Here is a 25,138-nt window from a genome sequence, read left to right as displayed (position 1 = left end):
CTAGCAATGGAGGATGGGCCTCTTGATTGGGTTGTCATTGCCCACTCACTCCACCTGCAGGAAGAAGAGTTCTTTGGGAGAGAGTAAGCTGGACATAACCTTCCCCAGATTCACTTCCTGCCAGCTGTACTGCAGGTCGCTAGTGAGGAATACTTATGGTCAAAAGTATTCATGAGTCTCCCATTGCATGAACAACTGTGCTGTACTGCATCAGGCCTGCCTGCTCATCCCAAACAGAACTTATCCAGCATTCTCTGCCAGATAATAGGGAGTGGATATGGGACACTAGCCCTCTTTGCATATCCTGAGCTCCCTTTCCCCTGGGACACATCCTTGTCACTCCTTGCAAGGAAACAAACTCTGCAGCCATCCAAATATACTGAAGGGTGGATGAAAGGTGCACATCAAGTTAGAATATGCCACCTTACAAAAATTATTTATTGTGCTTGAATAGCATGGACTGCAACTGTATTGGAGCAAAATAAACTACAGCCCTGAAAGACAATCACTTTGTGACTGTGGTTCTATCTGCAGATTCAAGCTTTTACCTATAACATTTTGGCTCTTCTTCTGCATTGGTTTCATTTTTCTCACACTCTTTCCCTTGCATTGTGTTTTTTTAGGTTGCTTATGGAACTACAGAGAACAGCCCTGTCACCTTCATGGGGTTCCCTCAAGACAACATTGCCCAGAAAACAGAGACCGTAGGATGTATTTTTCCACACACTGAGGTGACTGTTACCCTTGTCATAACTTCTGTTCTCCCACCCTCACAGCCTCCAAACACAGCATACTTACGTCCATCTGATCTCTGTCATTCTGCCCCCACCCCCACCCCAAAAACAGGCTTAGCTCCATACTTAATGTTTCTGTTTCTTCTGTGTAACAGGCAAAAATTGAGGATCCTGCTACTGGGAACGTCCTCCCACTGAACAGCCCAGGAGAACTTCAGGTTCGAGGCTACTGTGTTATGTTAGGATACTGGGCTGACCCCAACAAAACTAATGAAGTGCTAGATGATGAGAAATGGTACAAGACAGGGTAAGTTGGGGACGAACCCATTTATTTATTAGATAATCTTTGGGAAGCCAGCCTGATTTAGTGGGTAGAGTGCTGGATGGAGAATTCCATCAGAACTGTAAGTTCAGTAAATGTTCTTGAGGAAGTCAGTATTTCTCCACTTCAGTCCCCCTAACTGGAGAAATGAGCATAAAAATAACCTAGCACATAAAATTTGTATAGAGCTGAATATGAGATAGTGGGATTAGGTAGTTTCTCCAGATGGCAGGCCAGTGAGATGCCTGTGCTAGGCTTAAGTCCTACCCAAACCTGGCAGATGTGTTTCATACACAGACATGGGGCTCTGTGGGAGGTATCCCATATGACTTTAGTACACATGTGAATACCAGCAGCTTGTGGATGGCGCTAGTCTTGTGGCTTTCCCACCTGATCACAACCCTCTTGATGGGATGGTAATCTGTTGGGGAAAACATGCAATCAACCCTACCCACATAGCTGCTTATTATCCAATCATGTGCTGCTTCTGCCACCACCATGAGATAGATAGCACTATGGAGGAGGAGCCACCACACACTTTCTTAGTTCCCTAGCATAGGATATCTTACTATGTCACATCTTACCACATTGCAGAATTGAGTATTTTGTTAGTACAGAGAACTATTTGCAAAATATCAGGACACTGATCATCGAAGTGGGAAGTCTAGCAGGATGGCTGGATCAGGGTGGATGACTGTGATATCATTCCAGGGACATTGCTGTTCTTGACGAGTACGGCTACTGCAAGATTGTAGGTCGTTGCAAAGACATGATTATCCGAGGAGGGGAGAACATATATCCAGCAGAGCTTGAACAATTCCTACATACCCATCCTAAGATTCAAGAGGTGCAGGTGAGACGAATGGTGAAGTAGGACATGGTGAACCATCAGTTGCTGTAGTCTGGCTGAATGCTTAAGGCTAAATGTGTCTTGGCCTATGATACAACCCTGTGTGGTCCCGGTGCCATTTAGGGAAATAAGAGATTGATGAGTGTCAAGAAAAGGACCCTAATCAGTTGCACTGCCCCAAAGATCAGCTTGTTCCTTCTCTCCCGCTCAGGTAGTTGGTGTGAAAGATAAGCGAATGGGAGAGGAGATCTGTGCCACCATCAGAGTGAAAGCTGGAGAAGAGTGCACAGTAGAGGAAGTCAAGGCATTTTGCAAAGGGAAGGTAGGACCCTCAATAGAAGGATGCATCCTGCTTTTCCAATGAAAAGAAAGAGGCAACTCTCGAATGGTGAGAGTTGAGGTTCTATAAGAGGCAGTTTATCAACACTGGGCTGCTTCAAAATGGGCGGTTCCTAGCTTAACCTAATCATTCCTCTTCCATTGTAAGCTACAAGCAGAATTGCAGTTGATGTTCCAAATTGTTAGGAGTATTGCCCTTTTCCTATGTGTACATTCCACCATGTTCCATTCCTATGTGTGGGCATGACATAGTTGCTGGGGGTAGAGTCATTTGAACCTCAGCACACATCCACTATAAGCAGTGGATAGTAGTGCTGAAAGTACCCTTGTAGAGTTTGTGCTACTCTTCTGTATTTCTGAAAAAAGTTGATTTTCTGTGGTGTGAGGAAAGATGGAAAGACCATGGGGAAAACACAGGATGGCAGTGATTGGATGACAGCATCATGTGGATGCCTCATAAAGTGAGTGAATAAAGCATGGCAGTTCCATACTAAATGTCTGGTGTGGAAGTTCCCTCTGTCTGACATTAGTTGGATTTATGGCTTTAGATCGGATGTAATTTTGTACTCCAGGCTTGAGAGGCACTTACTTTGAGCTCTGCTCAAGCAGGGAACGAGAAGCAAGCCATATAGGGGATTCTGTCACTTCCTAGCTATTGGATTTTCTTTTTCAGATTGCACATTTCAAGATCCCTCGGTACATAGTGTTTGTGAAGGATTTTCCACTCACTGTCTCAGGCAAGGTGAGTGTTAGAAGTCCAAGTGTTCCTTCTTCTTTAGCCCCATTAGGTTGCATAGTGCTTCACAGAGTACAAGACAGATCCCTGAGTCAAGGAACGTGTGGCCTAAAATCTGACACAGTGGAAACAACAAAGGAAGGAAAGAGAAGGTAGTGTAAACAGGGAAAGAGAATGTGATTGCTTCAATTACAGGTGATTAGGCTTGAGTTACTGTTGGCCATGGAACTAGAGGGGGTGGGCCAAAAGTGGGTTTAAAGACGTAAGAGATGTGGCATCATGCAGATGTTCTAGCAGGCAGTTCCAAGCATACAGGGCACCAAGTAAGAAAGGTTATGGAGTCTTTTAAGGGAGCTTGAGACCTTTAGACAGTGGGACATGGTGGAGCTTGGAGAATAAAGATAATAGATGGGAGACATATTAGGATATAAAGGCAGAGAGGTAAGGGCATGGAGAGTTTTGAAGGAAAGGGCAAGAAGCTTGTGTTGAATCCAGGCGTAGACAGGAAGTCAGTGCAGGGGCATTAGGAGTGTCATCGTGTCATCAGAGCAATGAGAGAGACAGGTGAATGATTTTGGCAGCAGAGTGTTGGGTAGAGGTGAGAGGTCCAAAATGAGACAACATAGAACTAGAAAGAAGGTTGCAATAGTAGCATAGATGAGAGATGACCACAGGCATGGACCAAACTTTTTGCATAGAGGAAGGATGGTATTTTAGCAGTGTTGTAAAGGGAGAAGCAATACAACTTGGCAATGAACTGGGTATGAATAAAATATGAGAGAGGAGTCAAAGATAAAGTCAAGTCTATGTGCATTACAGGATGGATAGCAACATGTCAATGGATATGGACAGCATATGAGGAAAGGAGGGCGTGGGAAGAAAGATGAGCTACTTTGTCTTATAGGTTCAGTCCCTAATTATATACACATTCAGAATTAATTCCTCTCTTCTTTCCTCCATATTCCAATCTTAGATTCAGAAATACAAACTGAGGGAGCGAATGGAGAAGCATCTACAGCTTTGAATAGGAAGCCAACCCAAGAGAACTCAAAAATGATATTCCTTCTGCCAACTTTTATACTTGAGCTCTAAGCAGTTAGGGAGCTGGCACCACCAGTTTGCCTTGATATGCATTAGTCTACTTGCAGCCAAGTCAAGTCTGCTTAAAATAATGCTCTTTTTTAAATTCAAGAAAAATCTGTTTCTTTGTCAGAGATTTTTGTTTCTTTGTGTAGAGGAATACATGGCAATACTTTGCTCAGTCTTACTTTGTTTAAAATACAAAATAGTATGTATTATGACCTCCTCCCAGTGAAGATGACCTTCAGATTTTTTTTCATTGCACCCAGTACTGGGACACAAAAAGGGATAGATGACAGTGCCAGGATCCTGAAAATTAACAAAAGTATTCCTTAATTCCTATGTATATACATTTTGAACTGTTGTAAACTGCAAGCCAAACAAAGAAAACAAATGCTTTTTAGCAGCCAGAAAGGCTATCATGGGAAGAACGCAATCACTTGAAACATGTTCATATTGGATTTGTAGGAATAATTTTTGGCACTTCTGCATTATAAACCTTTTGGGGACACTGTTGCTTTGTTTTTGGTGGAATGCTATGATTATAGAACCTCTCAACTTCTCATACACACACTAAAAATGCTTGGGGCAACTTGCAAGCAACGGATGGTAAGCCTTCATCCTGATTTGGTAAGGGGGTGAGCGTGGGATTTGCTTTATCACTTGCTTACCTTTTAGAAACTCAAATGAAACATCGCTTAGTGGATTATCAGGGATCAACTAGATGTGACGCAGGCTCTCTCACATTTGTTTGCATTTTAACCTTATTGTGTTTTACATTGGAATGTGGTTCTGGAGGATGAGTTAACCGTATCCCCATGTGCCATTTTTTAAAAAAATTGCTGTTCCCCCCCCCCCAATATGGTACCTGTATTCTATCCCTTGTAGTGCATATAGCAGCTTTAGAAGGGTGATTTTAATTGGAGAAAAAGTGCAGGGGGGGAAGTTAAACCCACCCTCCTCCAGTGCTGTGCGCTCATGTGTACATGTGTTTACACACATACATATACAGTATATACACACACACCCTATGATTGCAATCAACTTTTTTTAAAAAATGTGGATCCTAATCATATATTTTCTGTCCCATCTAATTTGACCATATATTTAACACACAAGACATCAAGGATGCCGCGCAACAAGATCAGCCTCAAAAGGCCTCCTCTCTATCCCACCAGTTAAAACAGCTAGACTGGTGAGGACTAGGGAGAGGGCTTTTTCTATCGTGGCTCCCACTCTGTGGAATTCCCTCCCAAACGATCTCCGCCATGCCCCCGCTATGATGAGCTTCCGCCAGGCCTTGAAGACCTGGCTCTTCAGACAGGCTTTTCGGGTGGGTTAGGTTTATTACTACTGTTGAGATGTTAATGTTTTAATATATTTGTATGTTTTTATTCTGTACGTCACCCAGAGTGGCTGGACAACCAGCCAGATGGGCGACTAATAAATCTAATAAATAAATAAAATAAATAAATAAATACTGTTATGACCAAGAGGGAAGGAGATAACAGATTTCTATGGCTTCAGAGCTGTGAAACAACCCAAAGGTCTCCCGCTCATGGAGGAAATATCTGGATCTGGAGGCATCAGGACTCAGGAACTAAACTCTTTTATTACTTCCTCAGAAACCAACTCCCTGCTATTGATTAGAGGAGATAGTTTCTCTTCCTAGTTCATATTACTGCATGTCATGAGTCTGAATCTTCCCACACATTCGATTTCTCAACTGTTTATTTCTGATTCAAAAAAAGTTAGATGCCATAGAAACGCCAAACTTCCAATCCTATCAGGAGAACAAAACAGAATACACCTGGGATGGGTCTTTTTTTACAGGAGCATTTGGCACCTCCCAACCATGACACACTGAAGCGCAGAAATTAGTGGGCAACACTTCTTTTCTGGCTGCAGTGCCCCACGCCAGCTGAACTTTTTTTTTTTAACAAGGTTACTTCTCTCCTCCACTTCTGTGACCTACTCTAAACTTCTTCTGTTACTGTCTAGTTTACCACCATGGTGGAGCTGCTGAGATCACTGGTTTTCCTTTGCTTTCCAAATCATCTTGCATACTGTATTGTAGCATGAGTTCTTTTGGGTATACAGTGTGGAGGTATACTCCAAACAAATGAACATTTGTTAGCTGAAGTAATGTCTGTGCAATTGGATCTCCTTCTTTTCCACAAATCTAGCAGAATGTGACTTTGGGGGCAGTTCCCATCTAGTCCTTAGCAATGAAGATGTGACTCCTAATCACAAGGCAGTTTCAGAAGCAAAATAAAAGTGGTAATGCGTTCCTTTTCATGGAATTTTTCTTGGGAGGATGTGGAGGCAAAAATGGTTACCTCTCAAAGAAACTTTCAGCTGGAGAGTGGTTTCTACCCATGGAAGCAGCATATCAACATATTAGGCCTTGATGCCTTGCTGTGTGGCTGAAAGAAAGCATAAGAATATAGCATAAGAACATAAGAAGAGCCTGCTGAATCAGGCCAGTGGCCTATCTAGTCCAGCATACTGTTCACACAGTGGTCAAACAGATGCCTATGGGGATCCTGCAAGCAAGACCCAAGCACAAGAGCATTCTCCCCTCCCATGGCTCTCAGCAACTGGTACTCAGAAGCATATGGCCTCCAACCATAGCAACAGAGCATAGCCATCATGGCTAGTTGCCATTGGTAGCCTTATCCTCCATTATGAGAATCTATGTCAGGCCAAGAAAAGATTTCATTAAGTAATGCATTTGAATGTTTAATTTTATAATTAGTTTGAGACTAGGGGATGAGAAGGGAAAGGCACTCCCACAGCTGTCAAAGTGATGGGCCTTTAACCTATTGATAATAACTGTACCACCTTTAACATACAAAGTGCTCTCCCACAGTCTCTGCTGCTCTATCTAGTGGCCCTCATTGGACCTCTGGAGGACAGTACTGCCAGCTCTTTCTTTCTGTAGCATCTCCAGTATGAATAAGAGCATGTCAGAAGCATCATTAACCTCTGTGCTGACACACCTGAGGAGTTGTTAGAATATTAAAATAAGGGGAAATTACCACTCATGAGCATTTTGGTGGAGAATATAAAATGTAGACTTCAACCAGAAGGATAGAAACCCAACCTAAACAACATCTGAAGGCTGGCTGATAAAATAAGTATATTGAATTTGAGAGGCCTGCATCATCAAGGATTCTTACTAATCATTCATCAGGTTAAAAGACTGAGCAAGATACACATCTGTACAATATATGGTTTAGGTCTGATCTATTATTTACAAGATCTAAAAACACTAAAGGTCCTCAGGAACATCCAGCTACTGAACATCGAGCTACCAAAAATCCAAAGTACCCACTGCAGAAGACCTTTACAGGTTGAAATGCATTTGGGAAGGATCCAGTACAAGATTTGAATACAAGGAATGTGTTAAGAATATTTTATTGCCATATATGATGGTTTTTAATAATGTTTTATGATTGCTATCTATTATATATTAAAATTACATTTAATACTTTAGATGTTCTAATAGATACATTACTGAGCCCATTTGAGTTTTTCAGAAAAAATAAAATGTTCATCCCTTTCCGGGGCTTACTATCCCTTGAATATTTAATGTTGCTGTGCTCCTTCTGCTGAGAAAAGAGCACTAGTCAAAGGGTGCCTCCAGACTGTCAGTATTTTGCAAGAGGAATCCAAATGCATACCAGAATATATATATTTTTACTGCCTTCAAGTCGATCCCGACTTATGGTGACCCTATGAGTAGCGTGTTCATAGTAAGTGGTATTCAGAGGGGGGTTACCATTGCCTCCCTCTGAGGCTAGTCCTCCCCAGCTGACTAGGGCCTGCTCAGCTTGCCACAGCTGCACAAGCCAGCCCCTTCCTTGTCTGCAACTGCCAGCTGGGGGGCAAATGGGCTCCTTGGGCCTATGCAGCTTGCCCACGGCTGCACAGGTGGCAGGACACGTAACCCCTGAGCCACTCACTGTGAGGGTGATCTTTAGCTGGCCCTTGACACCCAGGAGACACGAGCGGGGATTTGAACTCACAGACTCTGAACTCCCAGCCAGGCTCTCCTCCCCACTGTGTTCTACCAGAAAAGTTAGGTTTGTGCAATTAAAGTACTTTGTTGCATAACAAATCCATTTTATAAAAGAAATACACTTTTGCATTAGGAAAGTGATGGGGATGTACATTGAAAAGTATGGAATGAAAAAATGATTAACAGGAAGACATAAACACTCCGCAAGCAAATCAGGAGGAATGCTCATTGGCGTATAACCTCTCCTCAAACAAAAGCAAATGGTTAATAAAGACTAGGTATAACTTAACTTCCACGTTAATTCTGGGCAAGCTAATTGGGGTGACTCCTTAATAAGCAGGTCATCTGGAATAGCCCAAAGAGCAACCCGAAGAAAAAGAGTTCCTAGCAACTTCAGCTGTGGGGTGCACTGAGACACAGATGGGATGCTCATAGTAAATTAGTTAGCATCGTTAGGTTCTCACAAGAGAACACACTTCGGCTGCAAAACACTACACCTTGCTACTTCAGCATTTCCATTGTGGAAACAAATGTGAGTTTAAAAGCAAGTTCACTCATTCACTGCTCACATTCTCTGGCAATTGTGTCCTCCAAAATGCTATCCATATAGGTAGCTTATTGGCTGATGAGGGCAACAACCATTTCAGAATATGAGATTCTTCTTCTTGTACTTTGTTGTCAACTCTTATAATAAGTAGACGTGGTTAGTATGATTGGATTAAATCTGTGCAGTCAGATTATACTAGCCACATTTTATACTGAAAATGGCAACAAAGGGTTACGGTTGCAACTAATTAACATTTAATGCTTTTAAGTGCCAAACTGTAGCCAGCAGGCACTGCTGATTCACATGCTTAAGACGGCTAGCTTGTAGTCATGTCTGTGGAACATGACTAGATATGGCTTCCCAAATAATTAGAAGGAAAAGAGATCATATTTTAACCTACATACTATAACAGAGAAAGGTATGACAGGAGATAGATCAGGAGTGGGCAATATTTGGCCCTCAAGATGTAGCTGAACTACAGCTCCCATCAGCCCTAGCAAGCATGCCCAATTACCAGGGATGATTGGTAATATAGTTCAGCAACATCTGAAGGGCCAAGGTTCCCCACACCTAAGATAAAGCCTTCTTTGTAAACACTGTGAGTCACCTCAGCCTGCTCACAACAAGGTTGGATATGTATGAGGTAGATCTTACCACACCTCAGCCACCTGGAATGATCAAGAGCCCAGTAACTGCTAATCAAACGTGCAAAAAATGTGTGCTAGTTCTTTACTAATCATAACATTAGAAATACATGATAGATTTTCAACCCACAAGTAAACGCATGTACACTTTTCATTGTCCTTTCATTTCATTATGAAAGTATCTCATGAAAAGGCTACACATCTTTACTTGTACCTCATCAACAGCTGTTGCATAGAAACTATGTCATAGAAACACAATATATACTTACCAGGTTGTGATAGACCACACTGCTGGATTCTGCAATATGGGAGCAAAGGCGGCATCTTCAACAGGAAAGTAAAATTAAGAACTGGAGTACGGTATAACTCTGCAAGAAATACCAACAACTTAGTCATTAGAGTTAAGTTCTGTGTAATGTGTGTTGTTTATCTAGTCATCCATTTTGAATGGATCCTTTACTATCTATAGAAATTGGTGTAGCCATAAAGTGGTAAGAGAAAATTCTGCCATAAGATCACTATGTCTGAAATATCTCAAAATGTACTCATTAGCAACACCTTCTCAAAAAAGTAGAGCTGGGAAAGGGTGCAGAAAAGGGCAGCCAAAATTAGAAATACATACATTTGGCTGGAGCAACTTCCCTTTGAGGAAAGGATACAGTATTTGGTTTTTAGTTTAGATAAAAGGCAAGTAAGAAAGAATAGGCTGGAGGGGTATAAGATTGTGCATGGTGTGGGTAAAGTGGATAGAGATACATTTTTCTCCCTCTCTCATAATACTAGAACATGATGCCGTGATGTCCACCAGCTTATATGGCTTTAAAAGGGAACTAGACAGATTCATGGACGATAAGGCTATCAGTGGCTAATAGTCATAATGGCTATATGCTACTTCCAGCATCAGAGGCAACAGGACTCTGAATACCTGCTGCTGGTGAATAACAGGAGAAGCCTGTTGCTCTCATGGCCTCCTTGTGGGCATCCAAGATGGATCTGATTGGCCACTGTTGGAAACAGGGTGCTGGAACAGAAAGATCTTTAGTCCAATCCAGCAGAACTCTTACGTCCTTATCTTGCCAAGTGAAAAGTACTGCGCTTGACACGTTGTGACCCTGTTATCTGGTCATGTCAATGTGAAATTCCCTTTTAAAGAATCTTCTCTCCCTTCAATTAGCTCTTTCTTTGTATAGGTTCTCCCCTCCTCACATCAGTAAAGAAACAAAAATGCAGACATACAGACTTAATCACCTGTTGTCACATTTATCTTCCCCAGCATACACAAATACACAAACCTCCACCCACCAGCCCACTGACATCACATTCTGTACCCAGAGATAAATTCTGAAAACTACTTGCTTTGCAGGGACTCCACAAGGATTGTTCATGCCCTTGCTCTCTCTGCGTGTGAGTCTCTCGCTGTCTCTTTATAAAACTTGTCAGGCAAGAGGAAAATCCCCACCTCCAGGCCACAGTGATTTCTACATGAGTCAGGGGCTGTTCATCACTGTGTCAGATCTGGTGGAGGGAACCCTGGTCCCATCATCTAAGAATTTCCCTTTTATTTCTGCAGCAGAAGCACTTTCTTTGATGCCTCTTTTAATCTGTTGATGTTGATTTGAGACCACACCCTGAAAAAACTGGAATTTGCTCTAGCTGCTCCATATAAGGGAATCTGCTTCCTTCCCATTTACTGTGCTAGTGTGATATTTGCCCAGGATGTGGTAAGAAAGCAGCATGACCAGTAGAGGCTCCAAACATAGTTCATGGAATACACTGAAACTCTGCTGGCTGTGACAGAAATACAATGAGGAAATAAAACAAAACAAACTTCACTTCCTCATTTTTTGTATTATCTGCAAAATGCCTCCATGCTACATATGCAAAAGAGTGTTCCCCCCCCCCTCCAGCTCAAGGGCTAGCCTTCCAGAAATAAATTGGCCATTTGTGTGATGCACATGCTCAGAGAGGAAGATGTGCAGTTAACACTGAGAACAATTGAACGGTGGTTCAATGGAAGTTCTCCCATGCTCTGAACAGCTTTAGTCCCATAGAAAAGCATTGGCTCTTAGTTGCTGAGGGACACGAAAACTGGGGGCTTTTTTGTGTTGCCTGTATGGATGCTATCAGGGCGCTGGGGGAGTTATTCCCTGACAGAGATGAGTACAGGACAAAGAGAGTTAGTGGTGATGGGGCTTGTACACAAAAGCTTTCCCTCTGGTACAGCGGTGAATAGTCTTTTAGGCTTCCTTCACTTCCCTATCTTGCTATATATCCTGTCTTCCACTAACATCCCATAAAAGATCTTGTTCCCCCTTAAGTCCCATGCATGACTAGACACACTACTCTGCCTAATCTGTCCAAACATCCTTTTCTAGCCATAAACCTTATCCTGTCCTTTTCTCCAATCTCAGATTCTCCAGCCTCTCTAGTCCTTTCCCTCTTCAGCTCTCCTCTCTCCTTCTGTCCATCAGACATCACAGTCCCCCCTTTCCTCTGCACCTCCCTTCCAGCAACAGCATTTAGCTTAAGCACCCAATCAGAAAATTCAGAGATTTGAAACAACATACACAAATCTGAATGCTCTTTCTCCTTAATTAGATAAAAGGATACTGATTGTGGCTACTGAGTAGTGTGGAAAACTCCAGACAAGCCTCTTGCCTGTAGAAGTTTCATGACCAATACATATGCACAACAGGTGAAGGTATACCTAGCCTGGAAATGGAGCTGTCCGTTATGCTACTTTAAAAGACACAGGAACCCTCCTCGGGTGACCAGATGGCAATCCCATGTGTGTCTTTCCTTACTCCATCCATGAAGCTGTTCAATATAATCTCACTTTGCCACATGTTTCTTTGTTGCTATGGATTAACCGAGAGGGATCTCTCTGCTGCCCACTTCACCCTCACTTCAGCTGGCCTTAGCGTGGGACACTGCCTGAGAGGGTAACAAGGATGTTGTTGCTATGAGGATTCAAGAACAGTGACCCCTCTACTCTATTCCCACTCAAGCTACAAGAGGTATAAGGGAGCTGGTCTCTCAGAGAATAAAATGGGATCAACGTTACTGAAGGTGTATGAGGCAGTCACTGGCTGGAGAGGAGGGACAATGAGTTCCACTGAACCAATAGCCAGCAGAGCTTGCTGATCAGGCACAATAATATTTTTTTATTTATTAAATTTATATTCCGCCCTTCCTCCCAAAGGAGCCCAGGTCAACAAACACATCAATAAAATAATACAATGAAAACTACCAAAAACAATTTAAAAACAACCTTCTAAAATCAGTTTAAAACTTAAAAAAAAAATCACTCACAGCTAATAATTTGAGAGTTTCTAACAACAGTTTTTCCAGCCACCAAATGCCTGGGTAAACATTCTTTCTAAATGTTAATAATGAGATACACAGATGCACTTCACGAAGGAGGACATTCCACAAATGAGGAACCACTTCCAAGAAGACTCTGTCATGAGTGACGGGCAACTCCCAGTGGTGGCACCAACAGGGCCTCCCCTGCCGACTGTAGGCCCCAAGATGGTTGGTACATACGGGTCTGGAGTGGTCATGCGAGTTGTGGTGCTGGTGGTGGGGATGGCTGTCTGGGCTAAGTAGGAACCAAGTTAGTGGCCTACACAACACTCCCTCTGCTTTGCTCAGGCACCGCCTGGGTGTGAGGTCCCTGGGTGTGAGCAGGTGCTCACATCCAGGATCTGACTGTGGAATCGCCTGTATGTGAAGGCTCCTGCATGTGAATCAAGGAGGGCTACGATTCCATATGCAGCCTAACTGGTCCTGGTGTCTAGGAAGATGACAAATGCCCCATGATATATCTATATCCAGTAGCCCAGTGGGCATGGCACTTCTTTCTGAAATGGTTGGAGAATGAAATCGAGGCATCCAAAGGGGAAAGTATTGTAATAATGGGTATCTTCAAGCGACCTCATATAGACTCTCAGTTACACATTGGCCACATTTCATCAAAGCTAGTTACAATTAAGAATTAGCATATTCCCTTCACAAGAAATTATTTGTTAACACTTGGCTTACAATGGCAATAAAAATGTTCAGCTTCCAGGCAATTATGGCATAGTGGGGAACATCAGTAGAGAAGGCAATGGTAATGACAACCAGTAAGAGACTAACATAGTTATCCCTCTAGATTTTGTTGCATTGTATTTACTTTTCTACAAATTCAGAAACTACTTCCACATTTTTACATGGACGAACCCTTGTCCCTGAAATGCTAGTTTTCTATTTGCATGTCAATAATAGAATACAATCAAAATTTTCAAAAACAACCTTCTAAATACAGTTTTAAATTTCTGAAAAAACAATCACTCTCACAGCTAATCATTTGAGGGTTTCTAGCAACAGTTCTTTCCTCCACCAAATGCCTGGGTAAACATGAATATTTTTAGATTCTTCCTAAAAATTAATAACGAGATATTTATTATTTATTTATTTAAAATATTTCTATCCCGCCCTTCTATCCTATAGTAGGGCACTCAGGGCGGCTTACAAAAATAATATCAAACTACATAATAAAATTGTAAACAGTAAAATCACAAAAACAGTAAAATAAATTAAAATACATAAAATACAATAGATACACACACACACACACACACACACACACATACATATAAAACAGAGGGAAGTAGAAAAAGAGGAAGGCCAAACAAGAGATGGATTGATTCCATAAAGGAAGCCACAGGCCTGAACTTACAAGATCTGAACAGGGTATTTCATGACAGATGCTCTTGGAGGTCACTGATTCATAGGGTCGCCGTAAGTCGTAGTCGACTTGGAGGCACATAACAACAACACACATATATATAGGGGGTGGTATTAAAGGGACTACAAAGGTAAAATTTAACGTAGAAGGCATAAAATCAGTGTCAGGCTCTACCTTCAGTCAGTCCCTCCCAAAGGCTCTCCAGAACAAGATCAGTTTCAGAAGTCTCCGGAAAACCAACAGGGAGGGAGCAGAGCAGACTTTTTGGGGTAGGATATTCCAAAGCTTGAGGGACACAGCTGAAAAAGCTCTCTCCCGCATGCCTGTCAGTTTAACATTTTATTCCAGGCATGCAGAGGAGACCAGAGGCAGATGATCTTAAATCCCGGGCAGGTACATATGGGCGTAAGCGGTTCCTCAGGTATATTGGTCCAAGGCTGTTTAAGGCTTTAAAGGTCAGAACCAGCACTTTGAATTGGGCCCGGACACAAATTGGGAGCCAGTGGAGTCGATAAAGCACAGGAATGATATGTTCCCTGCGCTGTGCTCCAGTTAACATTCTGGCTGCTGCATTTTGAACCAATTGCAATTTCCGAATCATTTTCAAAGGCAGCCCCACATAGAGTGTGTTACAGTTCCAGTTGTCGGCGTTGGGTGAGCTTTTTCCTCTCGTCACTGGCTTCGCTTGTTTATTACTTAATCATTTTTTCTTATTTGCTCACCCAAACATGAGAGATTTTATGTTAAACAAAGGCCTTACCAATCCCTTTTAGGCTTTTATCCTTGCTGGCTGGAGAAATATGCAATGGCTAAATGCCATTTGATTGCCTGCCAAACAATTGAATGTCCTTGAGCCTCTGGGAACCACTATTTACCATTCAGCTAAGAGTCTTGCTCTTGCTCTTTCTGTTTGCATACTCTACTGAGTTTAAGATTTTCAGTTAGGAAATGGTGCTAACAAGGAAGGAGAGGAAAGTTTTAGGACTCCCTCTCCCCCTAGAGAGCTTGCCAGGAAAAGAAAAGATAAGGAGGAGACGGAAAAAGACCCAGCAGGAATCTTCACTGCTATTAGGGCAGGATGAAAACCCTTATACAGAGCTAAGGGGACAGCAGAAAATCACGAACTTTTTTATATCTATATCACATCATCGTACCGAAAGGGATTGCTGGCAAGCCCCATCTACCCCCTCAGACTGGTCTCTGCCCCTTAAGGGTTTTTCCCACAGCTCAAAGAGGGATCCCCCGGCAGTGAACTTGGCTGATGAAATAGTGCTGGCAGAAAGCCAAATCCTATCTAACGCATTATTTAATGGCAACAGCTGTGTCACGGCGTCTGCAGGCATCTGTGTACAACACAATGTCAATGAAAAATCCTCACATGAGGTTACTGACATGCCATATGAATCACTCTTAGATCAGAAGGCCTGTTTATCTCAATTCAGGGGGGTGGACTCTCCTCCTGGTAGGCCCACAGAACGGGCAGGAATTCCCGCCTTGGACAAGGCTACTACTCATTCCTACATAAATGACGATACTACTGATCTAACCCTAAAAGGCTGGCTACTCATGCTGGCAGCGGACCTGGAACATGTAAAAGCATATATGAATGAATGCAACATGCTTTTAACAACCTTAGTCGCCTTACAACGAAATCTACAGGCTACCCAGTTAACCTTTGCTCAGGTTCATCCGACAAAGCTTCCGGCGCCCGCAGAGCCTGTTCGGCAAAAGCCCACCCGGCCTAAAAAACGGCGTCCGGTATTTCATTCTTCCAAAAAGAGCAAAAATCTGAAGTCTCAAAAACCACTGCGGAATAACAGGATGAACTTTAAGAGACTTTTCAGTTTACTGGAAAATTTAGCTGAGGAGGGCCACACGAGGTCAAGGCCGGGGCAGGCTAATCATCCTGGCAAGGAGTGTTTCGTTGTGCCTACAGAAGGAGGAATTAATGCCCCCACTTCCCAAACTGATGGGGAGGACCCAACCACAGCCTCTATCTTAAGCCCAGCTCGCTATATTCCCCATCAGGATACCTGGCATGATGTTTTAGTGAGCGCACAGATAAAACAACACCCTTCCCCCCGGTGGAACCTAGTTTTGAATAGGAATAAGTTGGCTTTCGAAAACTATCCCAAGCCATGGGGCCGTATTGTGTTATCTACCAGAAAACGACATTTTATTGACATCTTAAGCAAGATGATGCCAACGCCTTTAAATACAAATCCTCGGGAGAGAAGTGTTCTGAAAATGGGGGCTGTTTCTTCTAACCCCGTGTCATGGTCAGATCACTATCTGGTGAATATGGATTTCTCAATGCCACATACCCTCCGCAGGGGACAAGGACCGATTAGGATGGTCCGCCCCAGACGCCTGATGGAGCCTAAGGGATTTCTGAAGGCGCTGGGTGATTTGGAGCTCACTGAAGGACGCCCGGTCGAGACCCTGGTGGTGGAATGGAATAGGGAGATCACTAGGGCGATAGACCGGGTGGCTCTGAAACGTTCTCTCCCCCTGAATAGAACTCAGACTGCACCCTGGTATACACCACGGTTGCGGGGTCTGAGACAGGAGGTGAGACGACTAGAACGCCGGTGGCGGAAATCTCGCACTGAAGACGATCGGATACTGGTTAGAGCGGCAATAGTGGCCTACCAGTTGGCAACAAAGGCAGCAAAGAGGCAATTCTTTGCTGCCTCTATTGTGTCGGCAGAGTGTTGTCCCAGGAGGTTGTTCCAAGTGGTCCGAAGCCTGATCGGTCCAGCTGCTCAGGAACCCATGGAGCACTCCAAAGGCTCCTGTGACACATTTGCGAAACACTTTGCCGATAAAATCAAGTGCCTGAAGAGCATGATTCCGTACGCCGTGGTTACAGGCAGTGGGCCAGAGTCGGCCAGTTGCATTCCGGTCTGTTGGGATCGGTTTCAGCCTCTTCCCTCTGAGGAAGTGGACAAGGTGCTCTCTACTGTGAAGCCAACCACTTGTTTGCTTGATCCTTGCCCTTCATGGCTCATTATGAGTTGCACAGAGAGACTGGGCGAAGGGATCAAGGCAGTGGTAAATGCGTCCTTGGAAGAGGGTGCAATGCCATCAGCCCTCAAGGAGGCAGTGATAAAGCCCATCTTGAAAAAGTCCTCCTTGGATTCCCAAGAGTTGAATAATTTCCGCCCAGTCTCTAATTTACCATTCTTGGGCAAGGTGATTGAGCGAGTGGTGGCTAAACAGTTACAGACACACTTGAATGAAGCAGATTACTTAGATCCTTTCCAATCGGGCTTTAGGACTGGACACGGAACTGAAACAGCCTTGGTCGCTCTGGTGGATGATATGAGGAGGGCGTTGGATAGGGGAGAATACACATTCCTCGTCCTCCTGGATCACTCAGCGGCTTTCGATACCGTTGACCACGGTATCCTTTTAAACCGCCTGGAGGGATTGGGAATAGGGGGCACTGTTTTACAGTGGTTCCGTTCCTATCTCTCCGGTAGGCATCAACAGGTAGCATTGGGGGATGAGGTTTCAGACCCTTGGCCTCTCAACTGCGGAGTGCCACAGGGTTCTATCCTCTCCCCCATGCTATTCAACATCTATGTGAAACCGCTGGGAGCCATCATCAGGAGTTTTGGGCTGCAGTGTCACCAATATGCAGATGACATTCAGCTCTATCTCTCATTTAAGTCCTCACCAGAGTTGGCTGTGAATACCTTGTCCAAATGCCTGGAGTCCGTAAGTGGATGGATGGGAGAAAACAGGCTGAAGCTAAATCCCGACAAGACCGAGGTGTTGCTTGTGGGTGATAAGAGAAGGTTGGGAGATTTAGACTTGGTGCTTAATGGGGTGAGATTACCCCTGCAGGACCAGGTCCGCAGCCTAGGGGTCATTCTTGACTCCCAGCTGTCCATGGAGGCTCAGGTTTCGGCAGTGAGCCGGGCAGCTTGGTATTACATCTGATACAGAGGCTGCAACCCTACCTTCCTGTACATCTGCTCCCACGAGTGATACATGCCCTGGTGTCAGCTCTACACTGCTTCAGCAGTGCCAGGGGGGGGCTGGAAATTCCTGGGTCTTTGGCAGGGAAGGAAAGTCCTTAGCCGGCAGTCGGGTTGTAAATCTGCCAGGCCTATCCAAAGCGTACTTGCCGAGTCAGAAGTCCAGAAGCGAGGTCAGTGGAGGTCCGGGATCAATTGCCAAGGAGGTCAGTCAAAGAGATGCTGCAGGGAAACTAGGTCTACACAAAGCCACGCCTGACATTGCAGTCAGCAACAAGCTGCAGCCAAGGTGTGCCTTATAAAGAGCAGGATGGACAGCAGGTGTGAGCCCTCAGCGTTTGGGCCTTAAGGAGACAGGCCTGCCTCTCTTCTGCCTGACCTTCTGCTGTCTACGTTCTGCAGGTGAGGGGGGAGTATCCTGTTCACTGTCTGTGTCTGGCTGCAGGGCCTCTGCTGTATCTGGGGTGCTCTGCAGCTGAGGGGGAGAAGGAGTTGGATTCTCAGGAAGCTCCTCCGTGTCTCCTTCTGAGTCTGCTGCACCTGGGTCTGCTGCTGTTACTCCTGAGTCGTCCTCATCTGAGGAGTCCTCTGACGGGGCCATGACACCTGGTCTCCTCTCGCTTAGACTACTGTAATGCACTCTACGTGGGGTTACCCTTGAAAACGGCCCGGAAACTGCAGCTGCTACAGAATGCAGCGGCATGCTTGATAAAGCAGAGCTGTCGCCGGGATCATATCACCCCAGTGTTGGTAGACCTACACTGGTTACCAGTTGTTTACCGAGCCCAATTCAAGGTGTTGGTATTGACCTTTTATATGGTTTCGGCCCAGTTTATCTGAAGGAACGCCTCCAGTATCACCAATTATGCCGCCAAACAAGATCAGCCTCACAAGACCTTCTCTCGGTCCCACCGGTCAAAACAGCTAGGCTGGTGCGGACCAGAGAGAGAGCATTTTCGATTGTGGCCCCCACCCTCTGGAACTCGCTTCCATTGGATCTTCGACATGCCTCCTCCCTGATGGGTTTTCGCCGAGCCTTAAAGACCTGGCTATTCAGGCAGGCCTATGGGATTTCTGGGGTGGACTAGTTTTTATGGGTATTAATTGAAGGATGGTTTTAGATGAATTGATGTTATGGTTTGTTGATTGTATATTGATTTATATATTGTATTTTGCATTGCTGTAAGTCGCCTAGAGTGTCCGTTCACTCGGACAGATAGGCGACTAACAAATAAAATTTTATTATTATTATTATTATTATTATATATACAAGTGACATTACCCAGGTTGAATATCTTTATTTTAATAATACTAGGGCTTGGGTGGTGGTTACCTTCTCTACTCAGGAGATAGCCAATCAAATATGGCTTAATAAGGAATCACTGGCCAAATTGGATATAGTTACCCTACGTTTCTTTGAAAATCTAGCACCACCCATGGGACTAAAAACTCATTCTCATACACCTCCAAGATACGCATATTCCCCGGCTCAGCCCAACCCTGGTCTGTTGATTGACCTGGACTTACAAGACCAATCTGATAGTGAAAAGGATTCTCTTAATTCCCCAGATATCCAGGTTTTGCCCAAGGATTTAAGGAATCTCCCTTGTGCTTATAAAAACGTTTTCCGGCCGACAGTTCCCCCGGATCTTGATAGATCGACAAATCTGATTATTAATCTGAATTTGAACTCGAATTACTTGAAGGATGGTTTGGGGGTGGTGATACTACCAACATTCCCCCCCGAGGACACAAGCAAATGTCGCCAGATGAGATAAACCACCAGGTGGGGCGGCGCGACGATTCCTTGGCGGAGGAGGAACAATCACTGTTGCAGTCCTTTGGCCTCTTGCCTGTGAACGAATGGGATGGAATCCTAAATAGGTTGGTACAACTTACCTTGCGCCTATCCGTCATCCATGAGCAGCCAGATGGGGCCCTGTCCATCCCCCTTGAAGGAAGTCTGGTGAAGACGAACGAGCTGAAAATTCAATTTCCGAAAGAACAAATCTCAAATCAACTACAAAAAAGATCATCCCCGCTCCCTGCGTCTTTTCGAGTGAGATCCTCGCCTAGGATGATACCTATTGAGCGTGATAAGAAATGTTGTATTTTCCCGGATACGTCGCTGGAAGTATCTTGCACAGATTGACAGCTTATGTTTCTCTCCTGGAACATTATGGAATGGACTAACAAAGTTAGAGAGGATGACCTAACCCCTTTTTTACAACAGTTTAAGATCATATGCCTCCAAGAAACCTGGGCGACATCTGATATGCCGGTGTTTTTATTTGGTTTCCGAGTTTTTCTCCTCCCTGCGATCAAATAAAAGACCAAGGGTAGAGGCAGTGGGGGACTATGTATGTTCGTTTCTGATGATTTACCTGTAGATATTCAAGTTTTAAGCCCAAATTGTGATCATTTTGTCCAGGGCTTGAGGATAACTGGTTCCTCGACAGGTGCTCTCATTATTATAAATGTTTACCTTCCCCCTACCACGGCTAGAAAATTAACGCCAGGTAGTATATGGGACCAATTATCTGAGTTCTTAGCTTCTATGGAATGTCAATTCCCTTCTCATAGGATAATACTCTGTGGGGATTTTAACGCTAGGTTGGGTTCTGGTTGGTTTGATGGACCCTCATCAAACCAAGGTCCGGCCTTTTCTAACCCCCCATATGTTAGGGTCTCCCAAGATCAGACAGTTAATAAGCAAGGTTGAGGCTAGTAGAACTTATCCATGCACACCAATTAGAGTGTTTACATGGTTCAGTCGTGGACCAGTCAAATGGAGCATTTACCTACCTCTCTACCAGGGGAGCCAGCGTGATAGATTTTACGCTGGTATCAAGCGCACTATTCCCGGAGGTATGTAAGTTCTTTGTGCTAGACAGAACTGAAAGTGATCATTTTCCCTCGCTGATGGTTTTGAGTCTGCATCAACCCCTGACCCCTCCGGCCTTACCAAACCTGGAGGGTCTTCAGATAGCGGATTGCAGAGTACGTTGGTCCCCAAATCTACATTCTTCCACTCTACAATTACTAGAGAACTGCACCCTAATCCAAGTCAGGCAAGCAGTTATGGACTCTAAGATAGAAGTTCTTAACTCCTATCAGCGTATTACACTTCTGCTCAAACCTTTGTTGATCTGGAAAGCTCCTCATAAGGCCGCTCGCCCGGTGAGCGCGAAGAGTGTGTTACAGTAATCAAGCCTCAATGTCACCAATGCATGTGTCACTGTGGCCAAGTCAACTGCCTCCAGGAACTGACGCAGCTGGTAGACTAGTTTGAGTTGGCCAAAAGCACTCCTGGCTACCGCAGCCACCTGATATTCAAGCAGCAGGGCACGATCCAGGAGGACTCCCAAACTGCAGACCCGCTCCTTCCAGGGGAGTGCAACGCCATCCAGAATAGGTTGCAAGTCCATCCCTGGTGCAGTTTTTCCCTTGACCAGCAGTACTTCCATCTTGTCTGGATTAAGTTTCAGTTTATTAGCCCACATCCAGCCCTTCACAGCCTCCAGGCACCAGTTTAGGATGAGCAGTCCCTCCCTGCAATCAGGTGGTAAGGAGAGATAGAGCTGAGTGTCATCAGCATATTGATGACATTGTACTCCAAATCTCCTGATGACCTCTCTCAGCGGTCTCATATAAATGTTAAAGAGCATGGGAGACAGAATGGAATCTTGTGGTACCCCACAGGCCAATGGCCAGGGGGTCGAGCAGTAGTCTCCCAGCACCACTTTCTGGGTCCTGTCCGTCAGGTAGGACTGGAGCCACCGTAAAACAGTGCCTCCCAATCCCATCCCAGATAGACGGCCCAGAAGGATACCATGGTCAATCATATTGAAGGCCGCCAAGACGTCCAGCAGCACCAGCAGGGATGCACTCCCCCTGTCTGATGCCCGCTGTAGGTCATCAAGCAGGGCGACCAAGGCAGTCTCTGTCCCATGATCAGGTCTGAAGCCTGATTGAAAAGGGTCTAGATAGTCCAATTCATCCAGACAGACAGATGCACCTCACTAGGGAGGACATTCCAAATCCGGAAACTACTTCCACATTTTTACATGGATGAACCCTTGTCCCTGAAAGGCTAGTTTTCTATTTGCAGGATTTCTTTTCATGGGGAGAATATCCTCCAGCCACAGCATGAAGTTCTCCTGTATGGAGTGGAGAAATGGGGCTTAAAGCATAAAAAGAAAATTCCAAGTAAGACTAGTTTTGTTTATATGTGTGTGACTCTAACCAATCTCCAACTTTTTCTATCTTTTGCTGCTGTTGTCGGAGTACTTTGAAATATTAGCAGACGTCTGTACTTGTTTGTTGTGAGTGTAACAAGTGGCCACTCGGCCTTCAGATGGCATAAGTGTGCCATCTGCTGTCTAGCTGCTGGAACTGTAGTGATTTCATTACATAAGAAGAGCCTGCTGGATCAGGCCAGTGGCCCATCTAGTCCAGCATCCTGTTCTCACAGTGGCCAACCAGGTGCCTGGGGGAAGCCCATTCCCTATCCATTCCACAAAAGTGCCATACCCACTCAGCTATTTCAAAAGCTTGCACATGACACCAAGAGATGTTAACCCAACTACTGAAGGTACCACTTTATGTGCTTTAAACAACATAGCGTATACATTGATTCAACTAAAATTAAAAATGTGCATGTAATAAATAACTTCATGCTGTATTACTTTTTGTATTTGTATTCTCTTTTTCCTATGTGTGTCCTACTTTATGGGGGTGAAGGGGGATGAGGGGAAAGGGGATGGCGGGTGAAGAGCCTGGGTGATGTAGGGGAAGATTATTAGAGGTGAGTATTCTCCCTCCCTGGTCTTTTCTTATTTCCCTATCACAATGAGACACTTCAGCCAATGGTTTATTTCTACAAGAAAAGGTTCTGGGGCTTCATTTTTTCAGAAAGCCAAATCAAGAGTTCCATAAATGAGTCCTCCAAGCACTGTGATTCTATATATGTACTGAAAATCCTGCTTTATTATGCAACCATGAGAGTGGCTGTATACTATAGCCAGAGTGGATTTTTCACATTCCGCAATGTTAAATTGAAAATACCCCCATGCCATTCTGCTGCTTCCCATAAGCACATTTCCAAACAAAACCTTACAAAACTTATAGTCCTGAACTCAGAAACACTTGCTTAACAACCCTGTAAAATTTCATGGCGACACACAAAACAGTCAGAGATAATAAACAGTTTAAAGTGTAAACAAGGGGGGGGGATTCAGACCTGTGTTGGACTTTTTTCTGTCGGTGGTCTCATAATTTGTTGAAATTAATAAAAAAATCAGCCATGTTGACAGAGTACCTGTAATCCTATTACTGACCTTGCCCCATACTCTAACTTTCGTCATTTGCAGTTTAAAAGTTTTAAAAAATGCATAGCTAATTTTTAGTTTAAAAAATTTAGCATGAAGTCTATTATAACATCAGGCATGCTCAGTAAGAACCAACTGTCAGTGTTCTAAACACCAGACTCACAACTGTTTGGCTTGCCTAATCAGGATGCCTCACCCAGGCCAGACCTTTATTTCACTTTAGACAGTCATGGCTTCCCCCAAAGAATCCAGGGCAGCGTAGTTTGTGAAGGGTGCTGAGAGCTGTCAGCAAACTCCTATTCCCCTGACAGAGCTCCAGTGGCCAGAATGGTTTCAGTCAGCCCCTTTTGGGTGCATGGTAGCTGTGTGAGGGCAATAGGGACTCTCCTAGCAACTCTCAGCACCCTTCACTAACTACACTTCCCAGATTCTTTGGAGGAAGTCATGATTGTCTAAAGGGAAAGGTCTGGTGTGGATGTGGCCAGTGAAAGCTTTGGTTTAAATTTGGGTGGCAGTCTACATGTGCCTGCTATAAAATAAAAAGGTGGGGGAAACCCTGAAAAACAATGATACTGTTCACAATGTTTTCCTTTTGGAAAGAAAAGGGGCTTTCCCTCTGCCTAGCACCTATCCACCCAATCTCCTCCCCCCCTCATCAGTTTCACCTATCTTAAGTGTGGTGTAGTGGTTAAGGTGCTGGACTACAACCTGAGAGACCAGGGTTCCAATCCCCACACAGCCATGAAGCTCCCTGGGTGACCTTGGGCCAGTCACTGCCTCTCAGCCTCAGAGGAAGGCAATGGTAAACCACCTCTGAATACCACTTACCATGAAAACCCTATTTATAGGGTCGCCATAAGTCTGAATTGACTTGAAGGCAGTACATTTACATTTTAAGCATGATTAGGAAGTAAATCCCATTGAACTTAATAAGCATGCAAATTATCAAACATGCTCTCCTCCTCCCCTCCCCCTCTGCTTCCTCCTCTTCCCTATCCCCCCCCCATTGTCAATTTCATCTATCCTAAGCATGATTGCAGGGGAGTAAATTCCATTGAACTCAATAAGTATGCAAATGATCAATACATTCTCAGCAAACTTGTGCAGGATCACATTTCATACCTCCCGGATTAAAAAGCAGAGAAATTCACTAATAGACAAAAAAAAACCTTGCGGTTTAAGAACGTACCTATAGCCAACAGCTATTTCTATCAACAATTTCCTGTGTTATTATTGTTTCTACAGAGAAACTAACCTAGAAAATTGTATTTATCTCATTATTCATCCTAGAAATGTGTCAAATTTATTGTTATTAATTTCAAAGCCTTTTTATTGGTCAATGTCATATGATGGTGAAGACAGCCTTTTGTGTTTCAAATGGGTGGTTATGTTCTATTTCTATTTTGGGTGCATTAACAGTTAACATTAACAGTTGAATCTGAAACTGCAGATTACTATATTTTGCTACTTAAGCAATGAATCTAGCTGCTGTAAAAAAAACTTGGCCTACCCAAGATGCATGTGTTCAGCCAGCTATGCTTAAACCACTTCACAAAAGGAAAGGTGTGCATGGTCAATTAAAAACACAGAGCACACCTAGAATTTTGCTAGAATATATTTCACCTCCCACTGTTTTATCTTGTGCAAACTGAGACACTCCTCATGTCCAATGGAGACTATTCTGCAGGATAGTCAGTGCCATTATTCCACAATTGTTTTTGGAGTTCTTTAATTGTTGAAAAATATTGCTGTACTTCACATATTCACAGAAACAGAAGCAAAAGAAAATGATTTACTATAGGAATCTTCACTAA

The 25,138-nt window shown here is 44.0% G+C and overlaps 1 protein-coding gene and 1 long non-coding RNA gene across 6 annotated transcripts in view; one reads left to right on the top strand and one right to left on the bottom strand.

The window, feature by feature from the left end:
- The window catches only part of ACSF2 (acyl-CoA synthetase family member 2), a 95,981-nt gene extending 91,404 nt beyond the window's left edge, over positions 1-4,577 (top strand). Inside the window, exons 11-16 of one of the 2 annotated variants that reach the window (XM_061616038.1) lie at positions 624-731; positions 890-1,041; positions 1,768-1,909; positions 2,118-2,228; positions 2,919-2,987; positions 3,955-4,577. In XM_061616038.1, the coding sequence (XP_061472022.1) occupies positions 624-731; positions 890-1,041; positions 1,768-1,909; positions 2,118-2,228; positions 2,919-2,987; positions 3,955-4,005 (633 nt within the window). In that variant the 3' untranslated portion in view covers positions 4,006-4,577. The remainder of the gene's footprint in view (positions 1-623; positions 732-889; positions 1,042-1,767; positions 1,910-2,117; positions 2,229-2,918; positions 2,988-3,954) is intronic. The other variant, XM_061616039.1, reaches the window with a different exon arrangement.
- Positions 1,047-25,138, bottom strand: part of LOC133379901 (uncharacterized) — a 26,268-nt gene continuing 2,176 nt past the window's right edge. The window contains exons 1-4 of one of the 4 annotated variants that reach the window (XR_009761299.1): positions 14,183-14,637; positions 9,546-9,644; positions 6,401-6,487; positions 1,047-4,370 (exon numbers count right to left, since the gene is read on the bottom strand). This is a non-coding gene — a long non-coding RNA (uncharacterized LOC133379901). Of the gene's footprint in view, positions 4,371-6,400; positions 6,488-9,545; positions 9,645-10,201; positions 10,446-13,999; positions 14,113-14,182; positions 14,638-25,138 lie in introns of those variants that run through there. The other 3 variants (XR_009761302.1, XR_009761300.1, XR_009761301.1) reach the window with 3 other exon arrangements.

This window comes from Rhineura floridana, chromosome 3 (assembly GCF_030035675.1).
Source record: "Rhineura floridana isolate rRhiFlo1 chromosome 3, rRhiFlo1.hap2, whole genome shotgun sequence".
Taxonomy (NCBI): domain Eukaryota; kingdom Metazoa; phylum Chordata; class Lepidosauria; order Squamata; family Rhineuridae; genus Rhineura; species Rhineura floridana.
Note: the sequence above shows the minus strand (reverse complement) of the source record. Positions and strands in the feature narration are given on the sequence as shown.